The 21,397-nt window shown below is 50.2% G+C and overlaps 2 protein-coding genes across 2 annotated transcripts in view; one reads left to right on the top strand and one right to left on the bottom strand.

Annotated features, from left to right (window-relative positions):
* The window catches only part of LOC307082589 (uncharacterized protein), a gene marked incomplete at both ends in the record, with an annotated part of 29,119 nt that extends 17,673 nt beyond the window's left edge, over window positions 1–11,446 (bottom strand). Inside the window, 22 exons of the mRNA XM_079746207.1 lie at window positions 1–132; window positions 250–358; window positions 2,522–2,682; window positions 2,951–3,020; window positions 3,622–3,743; window positions 4,208–4,368; window positions 4,473–4,587; window positions 4,667–4,837; window positions 4,930–5,103; window positions 5,533–5,685; window positions 5,956–6,074; window positions 6,349–6,444; window positions 6,565–6,708; window positions 6,907–7,005; window positions 7,642–7,705; window positions 7,873–7,965; window positions 8,075–8,101; window positions 8,335–8,434; window positions 8,592–8,619; window positions 9,201–9,357; window positions 10,821–10,991; window positions 11,285–11,446. Of these exons, the coding sequence (XP_079602333.1) occupies window positions 1–132; window positions 250–358; window positions 2,522–2,682; window positions 2,951–3,020; window positions 3,622–3,743; window positions 4,208–4,368; window positions 4,473–4,587; window positions 4,667–4,837; window positions 4,930–5,103; window positions 5,533–5,685; window positions 5,956–6,074; window positions 6,349–6,444; window positions 6,565–6,708; window positions 6,907–7,005; window positions 7,642–7,705; window positions 7,873–7,965; window positions 8,075–8,101; window positions 8,335–8,434; window positions 8,592–8,619; window positions 9,201–9,357; window positions 10,821–10,991; window positions 11,285–11,446 (2,628 nt within the window). The remainder of the gene's footprint in view (window positions 133–249; window positions 359–2,521; window positions 2,683–2,950; window positions 3,021–3,621; window positions 3,744–4,207; window positions 4,369–4,472; window positions 4,588–4,666; window positions 4,838–4,929; window positions 5,104–5,532; window positions 5,686–5,955; window positions 6,075–6,348; window positions 6,445–6,564; window positions 6,709–6,906; window positions 7,006–7,641; window positions 7,706–7,872; window positions 7,966–8,074; window positions 8,102–8,334; window positions 8,435–8,591; window positions 8,620–9,200; window positions 9,358–10,820; window positions 10,992–11,284) is intronic.
* Window positions 11,447–11,537: 91 nt separating this feature from the next.
* On the top strand, window positions 11,538–13,181 carry hoatz (HOATZ cilia and flagella associated protein; the record flags this gene model as incomplete). Its single annotated transcript, XM_079746206.1, has 2 exons — window positions 11,538–11,563; window positions 12,725–13,181. The coding sequence occupies 2 exons, from the start codon at window positions 11,538–11,540 to the stop codon at window positions 13,179–13,181; spliced, it is 483 nt and encodes a 160-aa protein (XP_079602332.1).
* Between the last annotated feature and the right edge of the window lie 8,216 nt (window positions 13,182–21,397).

Genomic DNA, 21,397 nt, shown 5'->3' with positions numbered 1-21,397 from the left:
CTTTGTGTGTTTGAGTGACACCTCCCTCAGCTCTTCCTGGCTCTTGACTGCAATGTCATTGGCTGCTTTAAGCTCCTCCTCCCGCTGACCCATTTCCTCTTCCTGTCGGGTCACCTGCAGCAGCGGCTTCACCTGGAAGTAATCAGAGAGCAGGAGATGACACACGGATATGTGTGTGTGTGTGTGTGTGTGTGTGTGTGTGTGTGTGTGTGTGTGTGTGTGTGTGTGTGTGTGTGTGTGTGTGTCCACCTTGGTGAACAGTCTCCACCACTGCCAGGTTCTCAGCTTCAGGTAACAGGAACAGTTCCTCTGCAGAATCTTCATGGCTCCTAACTGCTGCTGCTTCTTAGCGAACGCCCTGGAATACACACAGTGTACAGTTGTGTAGAGATGTGTGTACAGTAGGGTATAGGTGTGTGAACAGGTCAGAGATGGAAATTAACTTTTTTTCCCACCAGCCACTTTTTTACCAGCCACTTTTTATACGCTATATATTTTTTTAATATATGCATACATTTTAAACAATATAATAGTAACACTAGCTAAGAAAAGTGTTTTTCATACACATCATTTTTTCCATCAGAAGTGATTTTTACTGTAAGTAGGTGCTACCAAGGAACTGAGTTGAAAATGTTACACTCTTACCGCATATGATAAACAATACACAGGTATCTGCCATGTTACGTCATGTTTATTTCAAAGGTGTTATGATGACAATTTTGGGGATAATTCATCTACACAAAGTATTTTCAATAAAAAACAAATTTATATATTAACAATAAAACAACATGCATGGCTACACCATCATAAGTCAATAGGAACATTTGTTTTTTCAGTGCACTGTCCTTTTAATTTCTTCAATTCAACCAGATGTGTAATGAAATCTGCCCCTAGAATGCAACAGATGTATCCTCTCGGTATGGAAGACTCATACTCAACAAGAAACAATGACTTAATAAGTGCAAGACACATTGAAAAACGTCAGAATTCATTAAACTACATATATATATATAGGAACTCGTTAGCGTATCTGTTTGTGTACGTTCGCTATGCAGCCCTGCTATTGCGCATTCACAGACTGGCTTTTGTCAAAGGAATACCCGGTCATTGATGGATTTAATATGGACACAAACGACTAAACATTGTATCTTTGTATGGATTTATATGCACGTTACGGGATGAATTGATAAGCTCCTGTAAGGGCTACGATGGCACAGATGACAGCTGATTTGGAACGAAACAACAGCAAAGTAAGGAACTCCGACTTTTTTACTGTTCAATTATTAATGTTGTTTTTGAACGAGTATTGGAATACTCGCTCGGAATATCCAACAAGTTTTCGAAGCCTGTAAAATGGTATTCGGGACAGCCCTACGTCTTAGCACACACACTTGACATCTGTTTTGACCAGACTGACAGAAAGCAGCTGTTTGCCAAACAAGTGAGCAGAGCTCTAAGGTTACCCAACATGCTCGTTTTTCGACAGCAGCGAACTATTGCATCAGGTCTAATAGAAAATAAAAAATTCACTTACGTGCAGTGCCATTCGAAGTCTTGAAATGGCCTTCCCTTTTTGGCAATTGCGTGTGCATTTCGAACTAACTTCTATCAAGCTGGGCTGTTTTGAGGCTGACGAGCGGCCTCATCGCTGTCGTGGTTTCGGCCGCTGATTTTCCCTTCGCAATTTTCAAAACGTGAAGGTAACTTTTTGAGGACTCGTGGTCCTCCACGGCTTCCAATTTTAGGTTTTGTGTCCCACTCACAAAACTATTGGACCTGTGGCCATCCGAAGGATGTTTACGACAGAGAGCACAGAACATTGTCTGGCTCGTCCCGTCAAACACCAGCCGGTCACGGTGTTGCCCACTGTCCGATGTTCGCCATCTCATTAAAACAACGCTTCTTTTTGGGGATGACAGCCGTACTATCATCCGCCACCTGTACCTGCCCTACACTCTCCCCAGCTGTTCTCTTTCCTCCGGTGAGGAAACGCAACATTGCTTTCTCTAGTATTCTTTTTTTTATATGTTAATAATTAGCCTAGCATACTATACCGAATGTTGATACCGGCATATTATCTCTATGGTCACCGGTATATTATCCCGGATGTTGACAGTCGCAGTTCAGCAAAAGAGAAGTAGAAGAAGAAGGGGGACGGATGTTGACAGTAATGGTTGTGGAACTGTGCAGCGCCGTATGACGAATGTATTAAATATGCAAATTTGAACAGACCTTACTGGAAAATATTACCGACACAGTGGTGGGTGAAGTGACACAATTCACCACCATACAAATCCACCCGCAAATGGCTTGTGGCGGGTGTTAATTTCCATCCCTGGTACAGGTGTGTGTACAAGTGTGTTTGTGTGTTTAGGTGTGTGTACAGTTGTGTAGAGGTGTGTGTAGTGTTTAGTTGTGTAGAGGTGTGTGTACAGGTGTGTTTGTGTGTAGGGGTTTGTGTACAGGTGTGTAGAGTTGTGTGTACAGTCGTGTAGAGGTGTGTGTACAGGTGTGGCCTCACCTGCGTGCCAGGTGGCCACGGCTGTGGGCCTGGAAGGCGATGGTTACCACGGTGATCTTGAGGTCCCTCTCCTCCTCCAGCTGAGCCAGGACCCCCGTCCGGAAGAACATCTTACTCTGACCAATCCGGAACAGGTTAGGGTCCAGGTCCAGGTGGGTCACCTGAGGGGAGGGGGCGGGGGGAGGGGGGAGGAGGGGGCGGGGGGAGGGGGGAGGAGGGGGGGAGGGGGGGGAGGGGGGGAGGGGGGGGGAGGGGGGGAGGGGGGGGAGGTAAAGAAATGAGTCCAGAAGAGGGTTATTCGAAGGGGGGAAAAAAGGACTTTCAGATTGCAGAAGAATAAGATATATTCATACTATTTATAAAGGATTCATCATTTGAATATGCGGTTGGATTGATAACAGCTTCGTAGATATGGAGGCATCAGCTCACCATCAGAGCGCAGGCCTGCTTCCCATCCATGAAGCCTTTGGGGATCGACTTGGCAGCCAGAAGCTCATACCTAGAGACAGACACACAAAAGAGACATCACATAGAGATAGACACACAGAAGAGACATCACGTAGAGATAGACACACAGAAGAGACAACACATAGAGATAGACACACAGAAGAGACATCACGTAGAGACAGACACACAGAAGAGACATCACGTAGAGATAGACACACAGAAGAGACATCACGTAGAGATAGACACACAGAAGAGACATCACGTAGAGATAGACACACAGAAGTGACATCACGTAGAGATAGACACACAGAAGAGACTTCACATAGAGATAGACACACAGAAGAGACATCACGTACAGATAGACACACAGAAGTGACTTCACATAGAGATAGACACACAGAAGAGACATCACGTAGAGATAGACACACAGAAGAGACATCACATAGAGATAGACACACAGAAGAGACATCACGTAGAGATAGACACACAGTAGAGACATCAGGTAGAGATAGACACACAGAAGAGACATCACGTAGAGATAGACACACAGAAGAGACATCACGTAGAGATAGACACACAGTAGAGACATCACGTAGAGATAGACTCACAGAAGAGACACACACACAAACACACACACACACACACACACACACCTCTGTCTGAACTCCTGGAAGAGGATGCGGTTGGGGAAGCCCTGCCTGCAGATCCTGATGCCCTCCAGGACTCCGTTGCACCGCAGCTGCTCCAGCACCAGCTGGGCGTCCATCTTCCCCGGCTGCCCCCCACAGGAAGTACCCAGTCAACAACAGGAAGTACCAAGTCAACCACAGGAAGTACCCGGTCAACAGCAGGAAGTACCCGGTCAACATCAGGAAGTACCCACTCAACAGCAGGAAGTACCCAGTAAATCACAGGAAGTACCCAGTCAACCAGAGGAAGTACCAATTCAACAACAGGAAGTACCCATTCACCCACAGGAAGTAACCATTCACCCACAGGAAGTACCCAGTCAACCACCGGAAGTACCCGGCCAACAACAGGAAGTACCCAGTCAACAACAGGAAGTACCCAGTCAACCACAGCAAGAACCCAGTCAACCACAGGAAGTACCCGGTCAACTACAGGAAGTAGCCAGTCAACAACAGGAAGTACCCATGGAGGCTCAGGGGTCCCAGTTCATGATTCATGTAAGCTGCTGGTTCAACCAATCACAGACACTCTGAATGAACGGCCTGGTACCCGTTTTTCGTGGTTGGGGATGATGCAGCGGATGAAGTTGGGCTGCGTGTTGTTTAGCGTGGTCATCAGCCTCCCCAGGGACTCCTTGTGCAGCTGCCCCACCGTCCGGAACATCCCCTTCTTGGACTTGTTGATGGTTTCCAGGCCGACCACGCGGTCCACTACCCACACCAGACAGAAACAGCGTTAGTAGGATTAGCAGCGGATACAAGAAACCAACCGTGGCACTAGGTCCTGGCGTGCATTAGAGGAGGAGGGGTCTTGCGTTCTCTCCAGAGGTCCTGGATGAAGGGGCTGGAGGAGTTGCTCAGCAGGCCGGTCACGTTGTCGTTCAGGGGGTCCATGTTCTTGGTCAGCCAGCTGTCAGAGTTGTAGTCCACCTGGAGGCCAGAGGAGAGAGGGTGAGGGCTCCATCCCCAGGCCTGCACTGAGCTGCAGAGGGGACTCCCAGGCCCTGACCTTGCCGGCGTAGTGCAGCACGGTGAAGGTCAGCTTGTCCTGGTGCTTGGGTTTGGAGAACTTGACGTGGGCGGTGTGGGTGTTGAGCAGCTTCTCCACGAAGGACACGTCCGTGGCCTTGGGGAACCAGCACTCCTCGTCCAGCAGGGCCAGGATGCCTGGAGGGTTGTTCTACACACACAGAACCCACTAGAACCACAGCACCGTGTGTGTGTGGGTGTGTGTGTGTGTGTGTGTTGTGTGTGTGTGTGAGTCCATCCCACCGGCCTCTCGATGAGCTCGATGCAGGGCTGAAGGTCCAGGCCGAAGTCGATGAAGGTCCACTCGATGCCCTCCCTCTGGTACTCCTCCTGCTCCAGGGTGAACATGGTGTGGTTGAAGAGCTGCTGCAGGCGCTCGTTGGTGTAGTTGATGCACAGCTGCTCAAAGGAGTTGTCCTGAGGAGACCAGGGAGAGACCAGGGAGAACATACTCAGGGGACCAGCAAGAGATCAGGAGAACCAGGGAGACCAGACTCAGGAGACCAGCAAGAGACCATGGAGAACATACTCAGGAGCCGTCCACACCAGGAGACCAGACTAGCCGTCCTAACCAGGAGACCAGACTGGTGAAGTGCTCTTCTCTCTCTTATGTTGTGGTGTTGCTAGCTTGGAGAGCGTTTAACAAACACTCTTATCATCAGACATGTTCCGCTCGCAAACATCAATGTCATGATGAAGACCGGCCAGCTGACCGCTCAGTCCTGAACATACTCGGTGTAAGTGGTCAATATGGCAGGACTGGACCAAAGCTACGTCCCCTGTTTACCAGGTGGAGTTGAAGCTAAAGGACCACAGACATAACGGTGGAGCGTCTCTGGTCCTCACCTCAAAGATCTCGAAGCCGGCGATGTCCAGGATGCCCAGGAAGGAGGAGGACTGCCTCTTGCTCTTATCCAGTGTCTTGTTGACCCGAGCCAGGATCCACCGGAACAGACGCTCGTACATCGCCTTGGCAAGAGCCTCGATGGCAAAGTCAGCCTGGGGGGGGGGGGGGGGGGGGGGGGGGGGGGGGGGGGGGGGGGCATTGATGAGGGGGGAGAGGAATTGGCTAATGCATTTTCCTCACTGACCTGGCATTGGATTCCCCTGTTACTGGGTCCCAGTAACCAGGACATGATACTGGGTCTAGACCCAGTAACCAGGACATGACACTGGGTCTAGACACCAGAATCGACCTGCTATTGGGTCTAAAGGTCTACCCCCCACAGCCTACCTGGCACTGGGTCCCGACCCCAGAAGAGAACCCACCTGCTGCTTGGTCTGGGCCTTCTGGACCACCTCGCGGCCCACCTTGATGCGGGGGGTGAGGACGGCGCGGCTGAAGTCCGTCACGTTGATGCCCTGCAGGTGGCACAGCTTCTGGGCAGCTGGGGGGGGGGGGGGTGAGGGGGGACAGGGTCAGGGTTCTGAGGGAACCATGCTGCTGTCTGACTGGAGTGGAACGGCTGTAACAAGATGTCTGGCCAGCCCTCCCTCTCTTCCCCAGAGGGTTTGGCTTTAGCCGGGTGGTACTGAAGGAGGTTAGCAACGTTGTTTTGTAGGACATCTTGTTTGTATAGAAGTCTGGCTAGCTTGTGTTGGAGGACTCTGGGTAGCTTGTGTTGTAGGACCCTATTTAGCTGAGTGGGGATGAGGAGTTACCCGTGTCATCCGGCATGGAGGCCTGCTCGCTGTTCCTCTCCTTCTCAAACTTGACGTTCCCCAGCTGGAGAACCGTCGACACCACCTTCAGCATTCCTGCAGAGACACAGAAGACAGAAACACAATCGGACTTGTCTTCATACCATCTGATTTGTCTCTTTGTGTCTATTTAGTGTTTAAGGATGAGGTAAGGGCTTAGAGGGTGCATTAAGGTACCTGTCCTCTCCTCCTTGGTGAAGCCCATGATCTCCATGGCCTCCAGCGTCTCCTCAAACATCTGGTCGTCCTCCTGGCCAGGGATCTCCACGTGACCGGACATCAGGAACCGGTAGCTGCTGAAGTCCTCCAGCAGGAGCTCCTCTACACGCACGCACGCACGCACGCACGCACGCACGCACGCACGCACGCACGCACGCACGCGCACACACACACACACACACACAGATGTTAGCTGTCTCTAGATGTTATCTGTATCTAAATGGTTCTAGATGTTATCTGTATCTAGATGGTTTTAGATGGTTCTAGATGGTTCTAGCTGTTATCTGTGCAGTGCTGAACCTCGCAGGCTGTCCTTGGCCCCGGCCACCATGTAGTAGAAGATGTGGAACGCTCTCTCCACCGCCGCCTGCCGGATACAGCGGGACTTCTCCAGCAAGTCTGGGCCGCAGTCAGGGAGATCAACCTCTGGTTCAACCCTAACTAGACCAGTCTCTAACCCTAACTAACCTGACCACCAGTCTCTAACCCTAACTAACCAGACCGCCCGTCTCTAACCCTCACTAACCAGACCACCAGTCTCCAAACATAACCAACATACACCGCCACAGTCTAAATCATAGAAAAATGCATCATAATCTTTATGCATGAGTATGGTGATTTCAGTGACGCATGGTGATATGGATGATGGCAGGTTTCAGCAGCCTCACCAGGCCCGAATCAGACTGACGGGAGTCTGAGGGAGGCTGCACACCTGTTGTTCATTGAGCCATCAGTCTGGACAGGTTGAACCCGCCATAACCACACAAACCCGGAGGGTCTTGGACATGGTGGCTAAGGAAAGCTGCTCTGTGAATCATTTCAAGCCAAATTGCATAAACCGGTTTAACCCATTAGCCGTGTCCTGGTCCTCAGGGAGTGCAGCAAAGTCTCCATGGTGGCATGTAGCAGCGGACATTACCTCAATGACTTTTTATCCTAAGTGACTAATAGTGAGTGCTGCTGAAGCAGCTCCTGGCCACGGTACAGAGGACTAGAGCACCAGCCCGGGGCTCCAGACCAGAGCCTGAAGGATACAGGTGTCGATGTTGGCTCCCACGATGTAACCCGTCACGTCGAAGTTCAGCTTGATGAACTTGCCCTGCGAGAAGGAGAGAAATTGGCCTTGGGCAGGTCAAAGTTCACCACACTGACATCACACTGTGACATCACTCTCTGACATCGCAATGTGACATCATACTGTTACATCGCACGCTGACATCACACTCTGGCAGGCCACACCCACTGCCAACATCTGACATCACTCACGAAGCGCGAGGAGTTGTCGTTTTTGCTGGTCTTGGCGTTCCCGAATGCCTCCAGGATGGGGTTGGCCTGCAGCAGCTGCTTCTCCAGCTCCCCCTGGTGGACACACGGGGCAGGGTGAACACTGGGTGTACTGGTTAACCACAGACTGGTTCGGCTGGTTAAAAACAGACTTGTTATAAGGGTTAACTCAACCAGGACTCACGTATGCCAGGGATCCGGCCGGCTGCTGCTGAGGAGAGATCACAGATTCTTTATGAACACAGAGATGACCTCATCGTAGCACAACATTATCGGCTACAAATTACAGCTTTAACTTGCATATACATGGGCGTGGCCCACTGCAGCTAGGTGTTGTGGGCGGGGCCCAGTACAGGTATGGGTTGTGGGTGTGGCCTAGTACAGGTAAAGGTTGTAGGCGTGGTCTAGGACAGGTAAGAGTTGTGGGCGTGGCCTAGTACTCACAGTGCTGCTGTCCTTCTTGACCTTGTGGGAGGAGGCGACCACGGCCAGGTACTGGATCACCTTCTTAGTGTTCTCCGTCTTCCCAGCTCCTGACTCCCCTCTGGGCACACACACACACACACACACACACACACACACACAAACACACACACTGTGATCAGGGGTTTGGGCTGGGTGTCTTATTTACCTTGATATTAAAGCAGATGTTGTTGGTGGGCTTAAAACGATGTGAGTTGTAGCAGGATGTGTGTACTCACGTGCAAAGAATGGACTGATCCTCACGGTCTGCAGGGAAACACAAGATGGGGGAGAGAGAGAGAGAGAGAGAGAGAGAGAGAGACTATATTAAGTGATATTATCCAGTTACCTGTAACTGAAGGTGCTTAGGTACTTAATTGTGTAGCATCTACAGTAGCTGCTATCATTGCTTTACACGGGGAATGGGTTAGCCTAGCGATTGTAATACTTGCACTTGGTTCTATGAACGTCTTTACTGTACCGACAGCGATATATTGTTTCACTTCTTATGACAAATGTACTTATTATAACAAATGCACTTATTGTAAGTCGCTTTGGATGAAAGCGTCTGCTAAATGCCCTAAATGTAAATGTAAATATAAGGTGAGGACCCATCTGCTATTGCGTAAGAACATTCTCCTACTGAAGCAGCTAGGTATGTTCCTCCTCATAACGGCTGACTATAGCGTAAAGGGACGCTAGGCTATGCTAGGCTACGTCAAACTATGCTAGGCAGCTATCCAGGACTCCTTGTTTGGAGGTCTTTCAGAGATGTAAATAGATAACCTGTCCAAATATAATAACAGACAGACAGACAGACAGACAGACAGACAGACAGGCAGGCAGACCTTGCATCATGTTCCTGTAAGCGTTGTCTGTGATGGAGTAGATGTGTGGTGGGACTTCATGGCGTTTCTTCCCCTTGTACATCTCCACCACCTTCTCTGAGTAGATGGGCAGCATCTTGTAGGGGTTCACCACCACACAGAACAGCCCCGAGTACGTCTGCACACACACAGTACTTGTTAGTGCTACTAGCAAGTGCTACTAGTTAGTGCTACTGGTTAGTAGTGCTGTATTACCATATTATACCCCTGTATACAGAACCAAGTGATACTCAATACTATCAGGGTGGGTGTGTAGGGTGGTGAATGGATGTGTATGGGTGTGTATGGGGTGTGCATGGGTGGTGTATGGGGTCGTAGGGTGGTGTATGCTGGTGTAGGGGGGTGTAGGGTGGTGTATGGGGTGTATGGGGGCTGTAGGGTGGTGTAGGGTGGTGTAGGAGGGTGTAGGGTGGTGTAGGGTAACGTAGGGTGGTGTAGGGTAGTGTAGGGTGGTGTAGGGTAACGTAGGGTGGTGTATGCTGGTGTAGGGGGGTGTAGGGTGGTGTAGGGTGGTGTATGGGGTGTAGGAGGGTGTAGGGTGGTGTAGGAGGGTGTAGGGTGGTGTAGGGTAACGTAGGGTAGTGTAGGGTGGTGTATGGGGTGTATGGGGGCTGTAGGGTGGTGTAGGGTGATGTAGGGTATCGTAGGGTAGTGTAGGGTGCTGTAGGGTGCTGTAGGGTGGTGTAGGAGGGTGTAGGGTAATGTAGGGTGGTGTAGGGTAGTGTAGGGTGGTGTAGGGTGCTGTAGGCTGGTGTAGGAGGGTGTAGGGTAATGTAGGGTGGTGTAGGGTGATGTAGGAGGGTGTAGGGTGCTGTAGGGTGGCGTAGGTGGGTGTAGGGTGCTGTAGGGTGGTGTAGGGTTCTGTAAGGTTGTGTACTGTGTAGGGTGCTGTAGGGTGGTGCAGGAGGGTGTAGGGTGGTGTAGGGTGGTGTAGGACGGTGTAGGGCGGTGTAGGGTGGTGTAGGGTGGTGTAGGGCGTGTAGGGTGGTGTAGGACGGTGTAGGGTGGGGTAGGGTGGTGTAGGGCGTGTAGGGTGGTGTAGGGTGGTGTAGGGTGGTGTAGGACGGTGTAGGGTGGTGTAGGACGGCGTAGGGCGTGTAGGGTGGTGTAGGGTGCTGTAGGGTGGTGTAGGGTTCTGTAAGGTTGTGTACTGTGTAGGGTGCTGTAGGGTGGTGTAGGGTGATGTAGGAGGGTGTAGGGTGCTGTAGGGTGGCGTAGGTGGGTGTAGGGTGCTGTAGGGTGGTGTAGGGTTCTGTAAGGTTGTGTACTGTGTAGGGTGCTGTAGGGTGGTGCAGGAGGGTGTAGGGTGGTGTAGGGTGGTGTAGGACGTGTAGGGCGGTGTAGGGTGGTGTAGGGTGGTGTAGGACGGTGTAGGACGGTGTAGGGTGGTGTAGGGCGTGTAGGGTGGTGTAGGACGGTGTAGGACGGTGTAGGGTGGGGTAGAGTTCTGTAAGGTTGTGTCCTGTGTAGGGTGGTGTAGGGTGGTGTAGGGTGGTGTAGGACGGTGAAGGGTGGTGTAGGGTGGTGTAGGACGGTGTAGGACGGTGTAGGGTGGGGTAGGGGGGTGTGAGTGGGACTGACGTAGATCAGGCTGGAGTAGTAGCGCTCCTTCAGGTTGTGCAGCACCGAGGCCTCGTTCAGGAAGGTGAGCGCCGCCATGTCCTCCACCTTGTTGAACTTGGGCGGGTTCATCCTCTGGGCGTCCTCCTTGTTCACCTGCACCTTCTGCCCGTTGGACAGCTCCACCACCAGCTGCAGGAGGAAGGCAGCGTCAGACCACATCCCCTATCCCTCTGACCCTCTCCAGCCTCATGGAGGACCCAGTGGTCCTACAGAGCTGGACCTCTTGGGGACATTAGACTCGTCCAGGTAAACTAGTTTTAGCGTCATCAGGGAACAACTAATGTAGCACTGATGCTAGTGTAACCAAAGTAGCAATTATGTTAGCCCCGTCCAGGTATCCCTAATTTAGCGCCATCAAGGTAGCACTTTTGATAGCATTGTCCGTTTGTTTATTAGCATGCGGTCCAGACAGGAAGTGGTACCTCATCTCCCGTCTCCTTGGTAACGCTCGCAGCTTCAAAGCCCTCCCTCTCCGAAGGGATCCACACCATCTTCTTGGCCGACCAATCAGCTTGCGCAACGCTGCTGCTGAAGTCGTTCTCCAGGAAGAGGAACTTGGCGTCGTCGACGCTGGGGTCTGCCATGTCAGCAGAGTGGGCGTGGCCGGGATGAGCTTGAGCGTGGGTGTGGTCTGAGTGGGCGTGGTCTGAGTGGGCGTGGTCTAGTGGGGTCGTGATGACATCAGAGGAGCCCTTCTCTACGTACAGCACTGCTGGGTTAGAGAGGCCGGCTTCACCGCTCACTGTGATCTCTGACCTGTAACAAACACACACACACCTTTTAAGGCCATAATCCTATGTAATACACATTTAGTAAAATTTCTACCATTTTCTACCAGCTCATTCTCTCCCTCTGTCCATCCATCACACTCTCTCTCTTTCTCTGTCCATCTCTCTCTCCCTCTCTCTCTCTCTCCCTCTCTCTCTCTCTCCCTCCATCTCCCTCTCCCTCTCTCTCTCTCCCTCTCCCTCTCTCCCTCTCCCTCTCTTCTCTCTCTCCCTCTCTCCCTCCCTCCCTCCCTCACCCCAGGTGTGTGTGTTTTGCATGTCGACTCACTGATGGATGCTGCTCAGATGTTGGTTCTTCTGGCGGCGGAGGACATTAAACATGTAAAGCAAGACGTTGATAAGAGGGGCGGCCAGCAGCAGGGCCAGGGACATGCCCATGTTAGGCTGCCCCGCGCCTGATAGCATGCTAACCACCGGCCCTGCCTTATAAGGGCAGCGGGGCAGTCAACCTTTACGTTTACACCAAAACCCTCCAGTCACACGCCGACACCCCCCAACTACACCCAACTACACCCAACTACACCCAACTAGACCCAACTGCACCTCGGTCTTCAGTACGACGCTACTGCGTTGACCCCAGATATATTCGAGCTAGCTGTCAGAAGCCCAGATCAATCTAATATACAATGTCCAATACGTCATCAATCCAATACGATGTCTCATTAAACATCAGTTCTAGAAAACATCAGCCAGTCTCTTTATTCCTATTGGACAAAAGAACTCCCCACTCACCTGGTCGGCAGCAGTATTAGTAGAAGTGGGATTAGTAGTAGTAGTGGTAAAAGTAGCAGTATTAGTAGTAGCAGTGGTACTAGTATGAGTGGTCTGAGTTGAGCAGGTAGAGGCAGGAAGGATGCTGACAGGTCGGCTCCTCTCTATTTAAACGGCCCCGCACGGCAGGGGGCGGAGCCACGTCTCCATGGTAACCAGAGCAGACAACAGAGGAGGACGTGCGCGCCAGTTCACTAGGTGTCAGAGTTTATTCGTAGAGTTTAATATATTTGTTCGTAGTCGTTTAATTTGTTTATTCGTAATTGTACTTATTTTTTCCTCCTCCTCAAACCGATGTCCCAGCGGGGCTCCTCCGACGGTGCAGCTCACCGTGTTCCATGGCTCCTCGCCCGCCGACGTGTCCCACGCCTGCCAGCTGTGGGGCTCCGTGGCGCTCCTCCCGCCGCTCGAGTCGCGCCTCATATCCGCAGACATCAGCCAACGGCTCCCGGTGGCCCGGGGCAAAACCTCCGCCGGGCCCGGGGCGACCGGTCCCGGGTCGCAGAGGAGAGGAGGAGGAAGAGGAGGAGGAGGAGGAGGACGGGAGGAGGACGAGGAGGAGGTGGAGGAGCGGAGGAGGAGGTCCGAGGCCATGGCCGTGCGGAAAGAGGAGATCCTGGGGCTGCTGTGGAGCCAGAGGGAGCGGAGGCTGAGGAGAGAGGAGGTGGGGAGGCCCGGGGTCAGGAACCGGGAGGCCCTGATCCCGCCCGGGCCCCGCGGGCCAGCGGCGGACAGAGAGGCGGTTCAGCTCCTCGAGTGACCGCTCCAGACACACACACACTGTACAGCTTGGGTTCATTTGATCGTATTTGTTCGGCCTAATGTAGCCCGTGTTTACTGTCAGGGTCGGCCTGCATTCAGACACTTCGGACTTTATAATACAGAAGCCTGTATTTACAGCTCTGTATCGTTCAGCTTATCAGCGGCTTTATGGAAATGATGAGCACTGTCTTTAACAAACCTAGCTTGTGAGAGCACTGTCCCTAACAAGCTAGGCGTGTTAGCCGGAGCTAATAAACAACTCATCTTCAACATGATCCGTGTTCTTTGTTAGTTCTGTGAGCGATAATTGGTTAATTGGATGTGATTGGCTTTCCTGTTGATGGTGTAGGCAGGGGATGTATTGATATTATACGTTATTTCTATATGTATATATATATATATATATATATTTTAAAGATATTTATAGCTATATATATACTACAGATACACATTATATACAATGCATATTATATAAAGATAAATGATATATAAGAACGGTCCCGAGGAATGAGCCTTCCGCTTGGTTGTGAGTTGCCGTTTCCTGCTGTACCGCCAGGTTGCAGTATAGGCTAATAACATTAAGTTTGTAACATGTTGGCGAAAGCAACGTTTAGACGTTCTCAAGACATCTTGACTATGTGTGTGTTCCAAAGACACCTCAGTATACTATACTGCTAAGATCGATCAGGGATCCTCAGAGTTTGGTAGATGGTAAAAGGAAAGTTTAAAAATGAGTTCATCTAAAGTTTAAAACTCATCTGAGATGTGTTGCACCACTTAAATGTTATCATCGATTAATAAACCTCAGTTTAGATTTGACCTCATAGTTTGGAAGATAAATGATGCTAGTAAGCATTCAGTAAGCATGCTAGTGTAGTGAGCATACTAGTGGCTAGTTAGCGTCCCCCTGTTTCCTATGAGAGCAGAGGGTTCAGCTAGAGGTGATGTGGATGAGTGAGTGTCTGCACCATAATGTCCTCACATCTACATATAAGACCATCAGCACTCCCACTACAGGCTTCAACACACAGGGGAGAGAGAGAGAGAGAGAGAGAGAGACAGAGGGAGAGAGAGAGAGAGGGAGAGAGAGAGAGAGAGAGACCGTCAGCACTCCCACTACAGGCTTCACCATCACACAGGAGAGAGAGAGGAAGAGAGAGAGAGAGAGACAGAGGGAGAGAGAGAGAGAGACCGTCAGCACTCCCACTACAGGCTTCAACACACAGGGGAGAGAGAGAGAGAGAGAGAGAGAGGAAGAGAGAGAGAGAGGGAGGGAGGTCTGAGAAGGGGTGGAGGGGAGCAGGGGGGGGGGAGGTGGAGGAGGAGGGGGTCAGGAGGGGGGGGGGGGAGGTGGAGAGGGACAGGAACCTTCCTAAAGAGAAAAGACTTACACACTAAGATAGCATGTGTCTAATGTAAGAAACAATGTTGAGTGTTTTACAATGGGATACAGGACAAAAAACCAAATGTTTAGGCATGGTTACACAAGTTAAGGTTCTGATGTTTCTGTCTAGGCTTTCGCCTCATTTCATATGAATGAGTCGTTCCTCACTGTCCTCCCGACGCAGGCTACTCACTGAGCAGACAGACGGGAGCCCTGTGTGTGAGACAGGTTGTGACAGACGGGAACCCTGTGTGTGAGACAGGTTGTGACGGACAGGAACCCTGTGTGTGAGACAGGTTGTGACGGACGGGAACCCTGTGTGTGAGACAGGTTGTATGAAGACCTGAGGTCTTCATACAACTGGTTGGTTCCCTTGTTTGACCTCGTTAACATGTTGGTTGAGTTGCTAATTGACCTTGTAAACATGTTTGTCCCCTTGTTAATTTAACTTGTTAACATGTTGGTTGAGTTGTTTATTTAGTTCATTAACTCTGTGTCGTTAAGAGGTTCTTATTGCACAGTTTACCCCTGTTTCTTACTTAAAATCAGAAAGTTAGTAACATCATTCTAATGTTCTGCTAACATAAGGTATTTATAGCATTATGCCGATAAGATACGATAATACTTTATTGATCCAGGACAGGGTTGCTCACTCTCCCTTAACATTGTTGTAACATTCTGATAATATGCACATTTTCTGATAACATTATGATAATGTTTTGCTAACTTTCTGCTAAAGCTTTGGCAAAATTTGAATGTTCCGTCAATGTTCTGCTAAGGTTTTGCTAACATTCAGATACAATTCAACGGCGGTCAGTTCCTCTCTCTCTCTGTCTCTCTAATCGGTTGTCTCTCTATCTTTCTAGGTCAGAGAGAGAGAGAGAGAAAGAGAGAGGGAGAGGGAGAGAGACTATTGTTAATGTTGTTTGACTTGCTCACATCTCTATACCAAACAAGGCATGTTTTCACGGTTGTAGAAACACCTCCTGTATCGTTTAGAAGGTATAGTTGATCTCCAGCCAAAAACTATATAATCTGTGAAATGCTCATTTTAACACAGAGGGCATGAGAACCCACCCAAATATGGTTTCTCTATTTCTTTTTTCTTTCTTTCCTTCGTGAAACAGACCTGGTTCTGGCGCAGCAATACTGCCTTCTAGAGGATCTGATGTGCTACTGCAACTCAGACCATCACCCATGGAGGAGAGGAGAGGAGAGGAGAGGAGAGGAGAGAAGAGAGGAGGCGAGGAGAGGGGGAGGAGAGGAGAAGAGAGGAGAGGAGGAGTGGAGAGGAGATGAGAGGGGAGGGGAGGAGAGGAGAGGAGAGGGGGAGGAGAAGAGAGGAGGAGAGGATAGGAGAGGAGGAGAGGAGAGGAGGAAAGGACAGGAGAAGAGAGGAGTGGAGAGGACAGGATAGGAGAGGAGGAGAGGAGTGGAGAGGAGGAGAGGAGAGGAGAGGGGCGGGGATCAACTCGTAAAAATGAATGTGTGCTTTAGTCAAATGCAGCAACATTTTATTGCAATAAATTGTATTTATTAAAGGTAGCAGTAAAAACATTGTGCATATCCAATAGAAAGGAGGAGAAAGTATCTTTTTATTAAGTTCTAGTTATAAACTCAGCTAGAGGGGGTTTTAGTTATAAACCTAGATAGAGCTGGTTCTAGGCTTAAACCTAGCTAAAGTAAGTTCTAGTTATAAACTTAGCTAGAGTGGGTTCTAGTTATGATCTTAGCTTTAGTAAGTTCTAGTTATAAACCTGACTAGAGTGGGTTCTAGTTATACACCTGGCTATAGTTTGAGGGTGTCCTTGTGTATTTAGTCATGACTATTGGATGTTCAGGAGCAGTAAATAGAGGGTAATGATGCCGACAAAGCATTAGCTACATTATCATTAGCTTAACTACCTTAAGGATATTCAGGAGATAATGGAGGGAGGAGCTACTGGTGGGATGGGCTTATATGGGTGGGATTACAAAGATAAAAGAAGCGATGGTATTGGCTGCTCAGCGGCTAATGACTTTCTTCCTGATCACCTTCCTCCTGGTCGGACCTGGAATGGGGGCGGGGGCAGGGGCCAGGGCGGGGCCGGGGGCGGGGCCGGGGCCGGGGGCGGGGCTACTGGAGCGTCCTGCTTTGACTTCATCGATGAACGTTTCTATGGCAGAGAACTTTTCGGTGAGTTCGCCGAGGTGGGACTTGAGGGCGTTGAACTCTTTGTAGAGGTCATCCAGGGCTTCGGAGAGGGGCTGGATCCTGGAGCGGGAGAGGTCGCATGACCTGGTTAGTGCTGCGGAGGGTGAACCCCAACAGACCAAAGAAACCACCACAAAACCGACCACCAGGGGGCAGCAAGGGGGGGAAGAGGCAAGCGTAACACAAAGAGAGGCTCAGAGAAACAGAGGCAGTGTTGGGTGACGCTCTGAACCAGAACAAGATGGAGGATGAAGCCACAATGGGGAACAGTGGAATAATATTATTCTGTTGCCAGGACGACAGACTATTATGGGATTAAATAAGAAAGTAAAAAAACAATGTCAAATAGAACAAATAAATCCTGACTACCAGGCATATATACATCATCATCATCACTGTTTCCCTCTTGGCACACAAGCGGCCTAGGGGTGCTGGTGTCTGAACACATGGTCCAGCACTCGCAGTGGGCAGCCACAGTGCAGCTCCCGGGCAGCAGGTGGGGGTTTCAGCTTCCTTTGCTGGAGGACACCTCATCCGTGGATGAGGACGTAGGTGAGTGCTGCACAACTACTCCCCTCGCCCACATTTTTTGTGTAACGGTTGAGACTCGAACAGCCCACCCTCCGGTTACCAGTCCAACTCCTTTAACCAGTAAGCCACGGATGCTCAACACCAGCAAGAGTAAGACTACTTATATTCCAGCAAGGAAGAGAGTTACTCCCAATGAAGCATTTAAGATACTTATGATACTGATGATACGACTTTGATATTGGCCTATACTATATGAAGTCACTTGAGTAGAAGTGTTAAAAGAGGACTTCAACTTCAGTGTAAGAGATCTATATCCAGCCCGGATGAGTCCAGACCTCAGTTCGGTCAGGAGCTGTTCCGTTTCCTCCCCACACCCCGGCCCTGGCCCTCACAGTCATAATGGCAGGGTGTGGCCCAACAGAGTCTTTATAACCTCGTCCACCACAGTGGGCAGCAAACACTGCATTGCTGTGGGAAGTGGGAACCTTCCCAGGGCTGGAGAACCCTCTGGGAACCTGCTGATCCAAACAGTCGTAGCTGGGAGACGGATCAGACCGTACCAACCAGCCCCATCACACAGTCAGCACAGCAGACAGGGCTTCAGCCTCACCGGCCGTTCGTACTCGCAGAATAATGAAACGCTGTAACCTGTCGACCAGGCCCTGCCACGCTGCACTGTTAAGTACATCTGCAGAGGATTGGAGACCGGATCTGGTCTGACCACACCTGCCTCCCACAGTGAGGCCAACAGACACTGTAGAGACGAGCTCAGAGTTGTTGTTTAAGTGACGTGCAGGTAGGACGCCTGACCCGAGGTACGGATGGAGTCACATTTTGATGGTTGTCTACCACAGGTGAGGGGGCGGAGTCTCTATGAGATTTTATGACTCCGCCCCTTCGTCATAAAGACTCCGCCCCTCACCTGTGGTGGTCATAAAGTCTACGTCCCCCCACCTGTGTTAGTCATACAGACTCCGCCCCCTCACTTGTGGTAGTCATACATACTCCGCCCACTCAGCTGTGGTCGTCATAAAGACTCCACCCACTCAGCTGTGGTAGTCATACAGGCTCCACAACCACACCTGTGGTGGTCATATAGACTCCACCCCCTCACCTCTGTGGTCATACAGACTCCACCCCCTCACCTGTGGTCGTCATACAGGCTTCACCCCCTCACCTGTGGTAGTCATACAGGCTCCACCCCCTCATCTGTGGTAGTCATACAGGCTCCGCCCACTCACCTTTGGTAGTCGGGGAGGAGGGACTGGTGGTCGTTCTGCAGCGCTCCTTTGATCTGGGTGATGATGTCATACCTCCAGTTGTCCAGAACCTCTGTCAGGTTGGACACGCCTCGCATGTTCACATTCTGAGCTGGGGGACAGACAGGTAGGGAATCAGACAGACAGACAGGTGATCAGACAGACAGACAGACAGACACACAGAGCGTATCTTTCTGACAGATTAGGAGTAAGCAATAAGGGCTAAAGGTCAGGGATTAGGGGTCAGGGTTAGGATCAGAGGTTAAGGGTCAGGGTTAGGATCAGAGGTTAAGGGCTAAGGTTAGGATCATACGTTAAGGGTCAGGGGTTAAGGGTCAGGGGTTAGGATCAGAGGATAAGGGCTACGGTTAGTATCAGAGGTTAAGGATCCAACATAAAGGGTTAGGGTTAGGATGAGGGGTTAAGGGCCAAGGTTAGGATTAGAGGTTAAGGGTCAGAGTTAGGATCCAACATAAAGGGTTAGGGTTAGGATCAGAGGTTAAGGGTCAGGGGTAGGATCAGAGGTTAAGGGTCAGGGGTAGGATCAGAGGTTAAGGGTCAGGGGTAGGATCAGAGGTTAAGGGTCAGAGGTTAAGGGTCAGAGGTTAAGGGTCAGGCGTTGAGGGGTTCTGGAGCTCACAGCCATCCCTGTAGTTCCACTCATCGGCCGCTTTGGCCTTCGGCCGTCGTTTTTGAGCCAACACCGTTACCATGGCAATGGCCAATAACAGCAGCATGGTCAGTTTGATCGCCATGACGATGCCAGCTCCTGTGGAAAAGGGAGGTGTTCAAGAGGACGAACAGATGGAATGAAACTTCTGTATAGAGAGACCATACAAAGTCAACACTTAGAATACACTCAAACAGACCTTATTCATGACCAAAAACAGCCAGTTTCTTAACCTTGAAAGACACTTAAACAGCCAGTTTCTTAACCTTGAAACACATTTAAATAGCCACTTTCTTAATGACTAAAACACTTAAACAGACGGTTTCTTAACCTTGAAACACATTTAAATAGCCACTTTCTTAATGACTAAAACACTTAAACAGACGGTTTCTTAATGACCAAACCCACTTAAATATTCTGTTTCTTAACCTTGAAAGACACTTAAACAGCCAGTTTCTTAACCTTGAAACACACTTAAACAGCCAGTTTCTTAACATTGAAACACACTTAAACAGCCAGTTTCCTAACCCTGAAAGTCACTTAAACAGCCAGTTCTTTAACCTTGAAACAGACTTAAAGACACAGTTTCTTGACCTTGAAAGACACGCAAACAGACAGTTTCATAACCGTGAAACAGACTTAAAGCCAGTTTCTTCTGAGCCTTCTAAACAAGCAGCTAATCACGGGGCGACATGAAGGCTGCACTGACCTGCAGAGACGAGGGGAGCCTGGAGGTCCTGAAGGAGAGTGAAGTGAGGATGAAGGCAGACTGCAACACACTCCCATCTCAGCCTGCCCAGCCCAACCTCCTCCACTCCAGGCTGCCCACCGAACCTCCCCCCTAACCTCCACCACCCTAACCTCCACCCTAACCTCCCCCCTAACCTCCACCACCCTAACCTCCACCCTAACCTCCCCCCTAACCTCCAGCCTAACCTCCTCCACCCTAACCTCCTCCCCCCTAACCTCCCCCCTTACCTCCACCACCCCAACCTCCACCCTAACCTCCCCCCTTACCTCCACCACCCTAACCTCCACCCTAACCTCCCCCTAACCTCCTCCCTTACCTCCACCACCCTAACCTCCACCACCCTAACCTCCACCCTTACCTCCACCACCCTAACCTCCACCCTAACCTCCACCACCCTAACCTCCACCCTAACCTCCCCCCTAACCTCCACCCTAACCTCCTCCCCCCTAACCTCCAGCCTAACCTCCTCCACCCTAACCTCCCCCCTAACCTCCTCCCCCCTAACCTCCAGCCTAACCTCCTCCACCCTAACCTCCCCCCTTACCTCCACCACCCTAACTGCCTCCCCCCTAACCTCCTCCATCCTAACCTCCTCCATCCTAACGTCCTCCATCCTAACGTCCTCCATCCTAACCTCCACCACCCTAACCTCCATCCTAACCTCCTCCCCCCTAACCACCTCCACCCTAACCTCCTCCCCCCTAACCTCCACCACCCTAACCTCCTCCACCCTAACCACCTCCACCCTAACCTCCACCACCCTAACCTCCTCCCCCCTAAGCTCCACCACCCTAACCTCCACCATGTGTTTTTTAACGCGTGTTTTCGCGCTTGCGGCGTGCCAGCATGCGCGCTTATATTTCGGATTGCTGTTGAAGAATGAGCTCATCATTGCTTGGTTTACCAGCCTCAAAGTAGTTATTTTTTATATGGTAAGTTGATCGAGAAAGAAAGAAAGAAAGAAAGAAAGAAAGAAAGAAAGAAACCTTGAAGAAAGAAAGAAAGAAAGAAAGAAAGAAAGAAAGAAAGAAAGAAAGAAAGAAAGAAAGAAAGAGAAGAGAGAGAGAAAGAAAGAAAGAAAGAAAGAAAGAAAGAAAGAAAGAAAGAAAGAAAGAAAGAAAGAAAGAAAGAAAGAAAGAAAGAAAGAAAGAAAGAATTGTATGAGTATTTGTCGAGTCCATAGTATGAGTCACTACAACGCAAAAAGTTTTATAATGACACAATAGTAATGCGCTTAATAACTAGAAGGAACACCAAACTTTCATAACAAGACCGTTGGTTAGGAGTTGCATTTGTATCCGGAGAGTTGATTGGCTGTTTAATGGAGAGAATCAGTCTCCGGATAGTTGATTGGCCCTTGCAAGTTACGTCAGGATGTCCGTTTCCGGGTTTGCTGCTGTTGCCTAGTAACCGTTCACAGGCGTT

Source organism: Pollachius pollachius, assembly GCF_949987615.1.
Source record: "Pollachius pollachius genome assembly, chromosome: 11".
In the NCBI taxonomy this organism is placed as follows: domain Eukaryota; kingdom Metazoa; phylum Chordata; class Actinopteri; order Gadiformes; family Gadidae; genus Pollachius; species Pollachius pollachius.
Note: the sequence above shows the minus strand (reverse complement) of the source record. Positions and strands in the feature narration are given on the sequence as shown.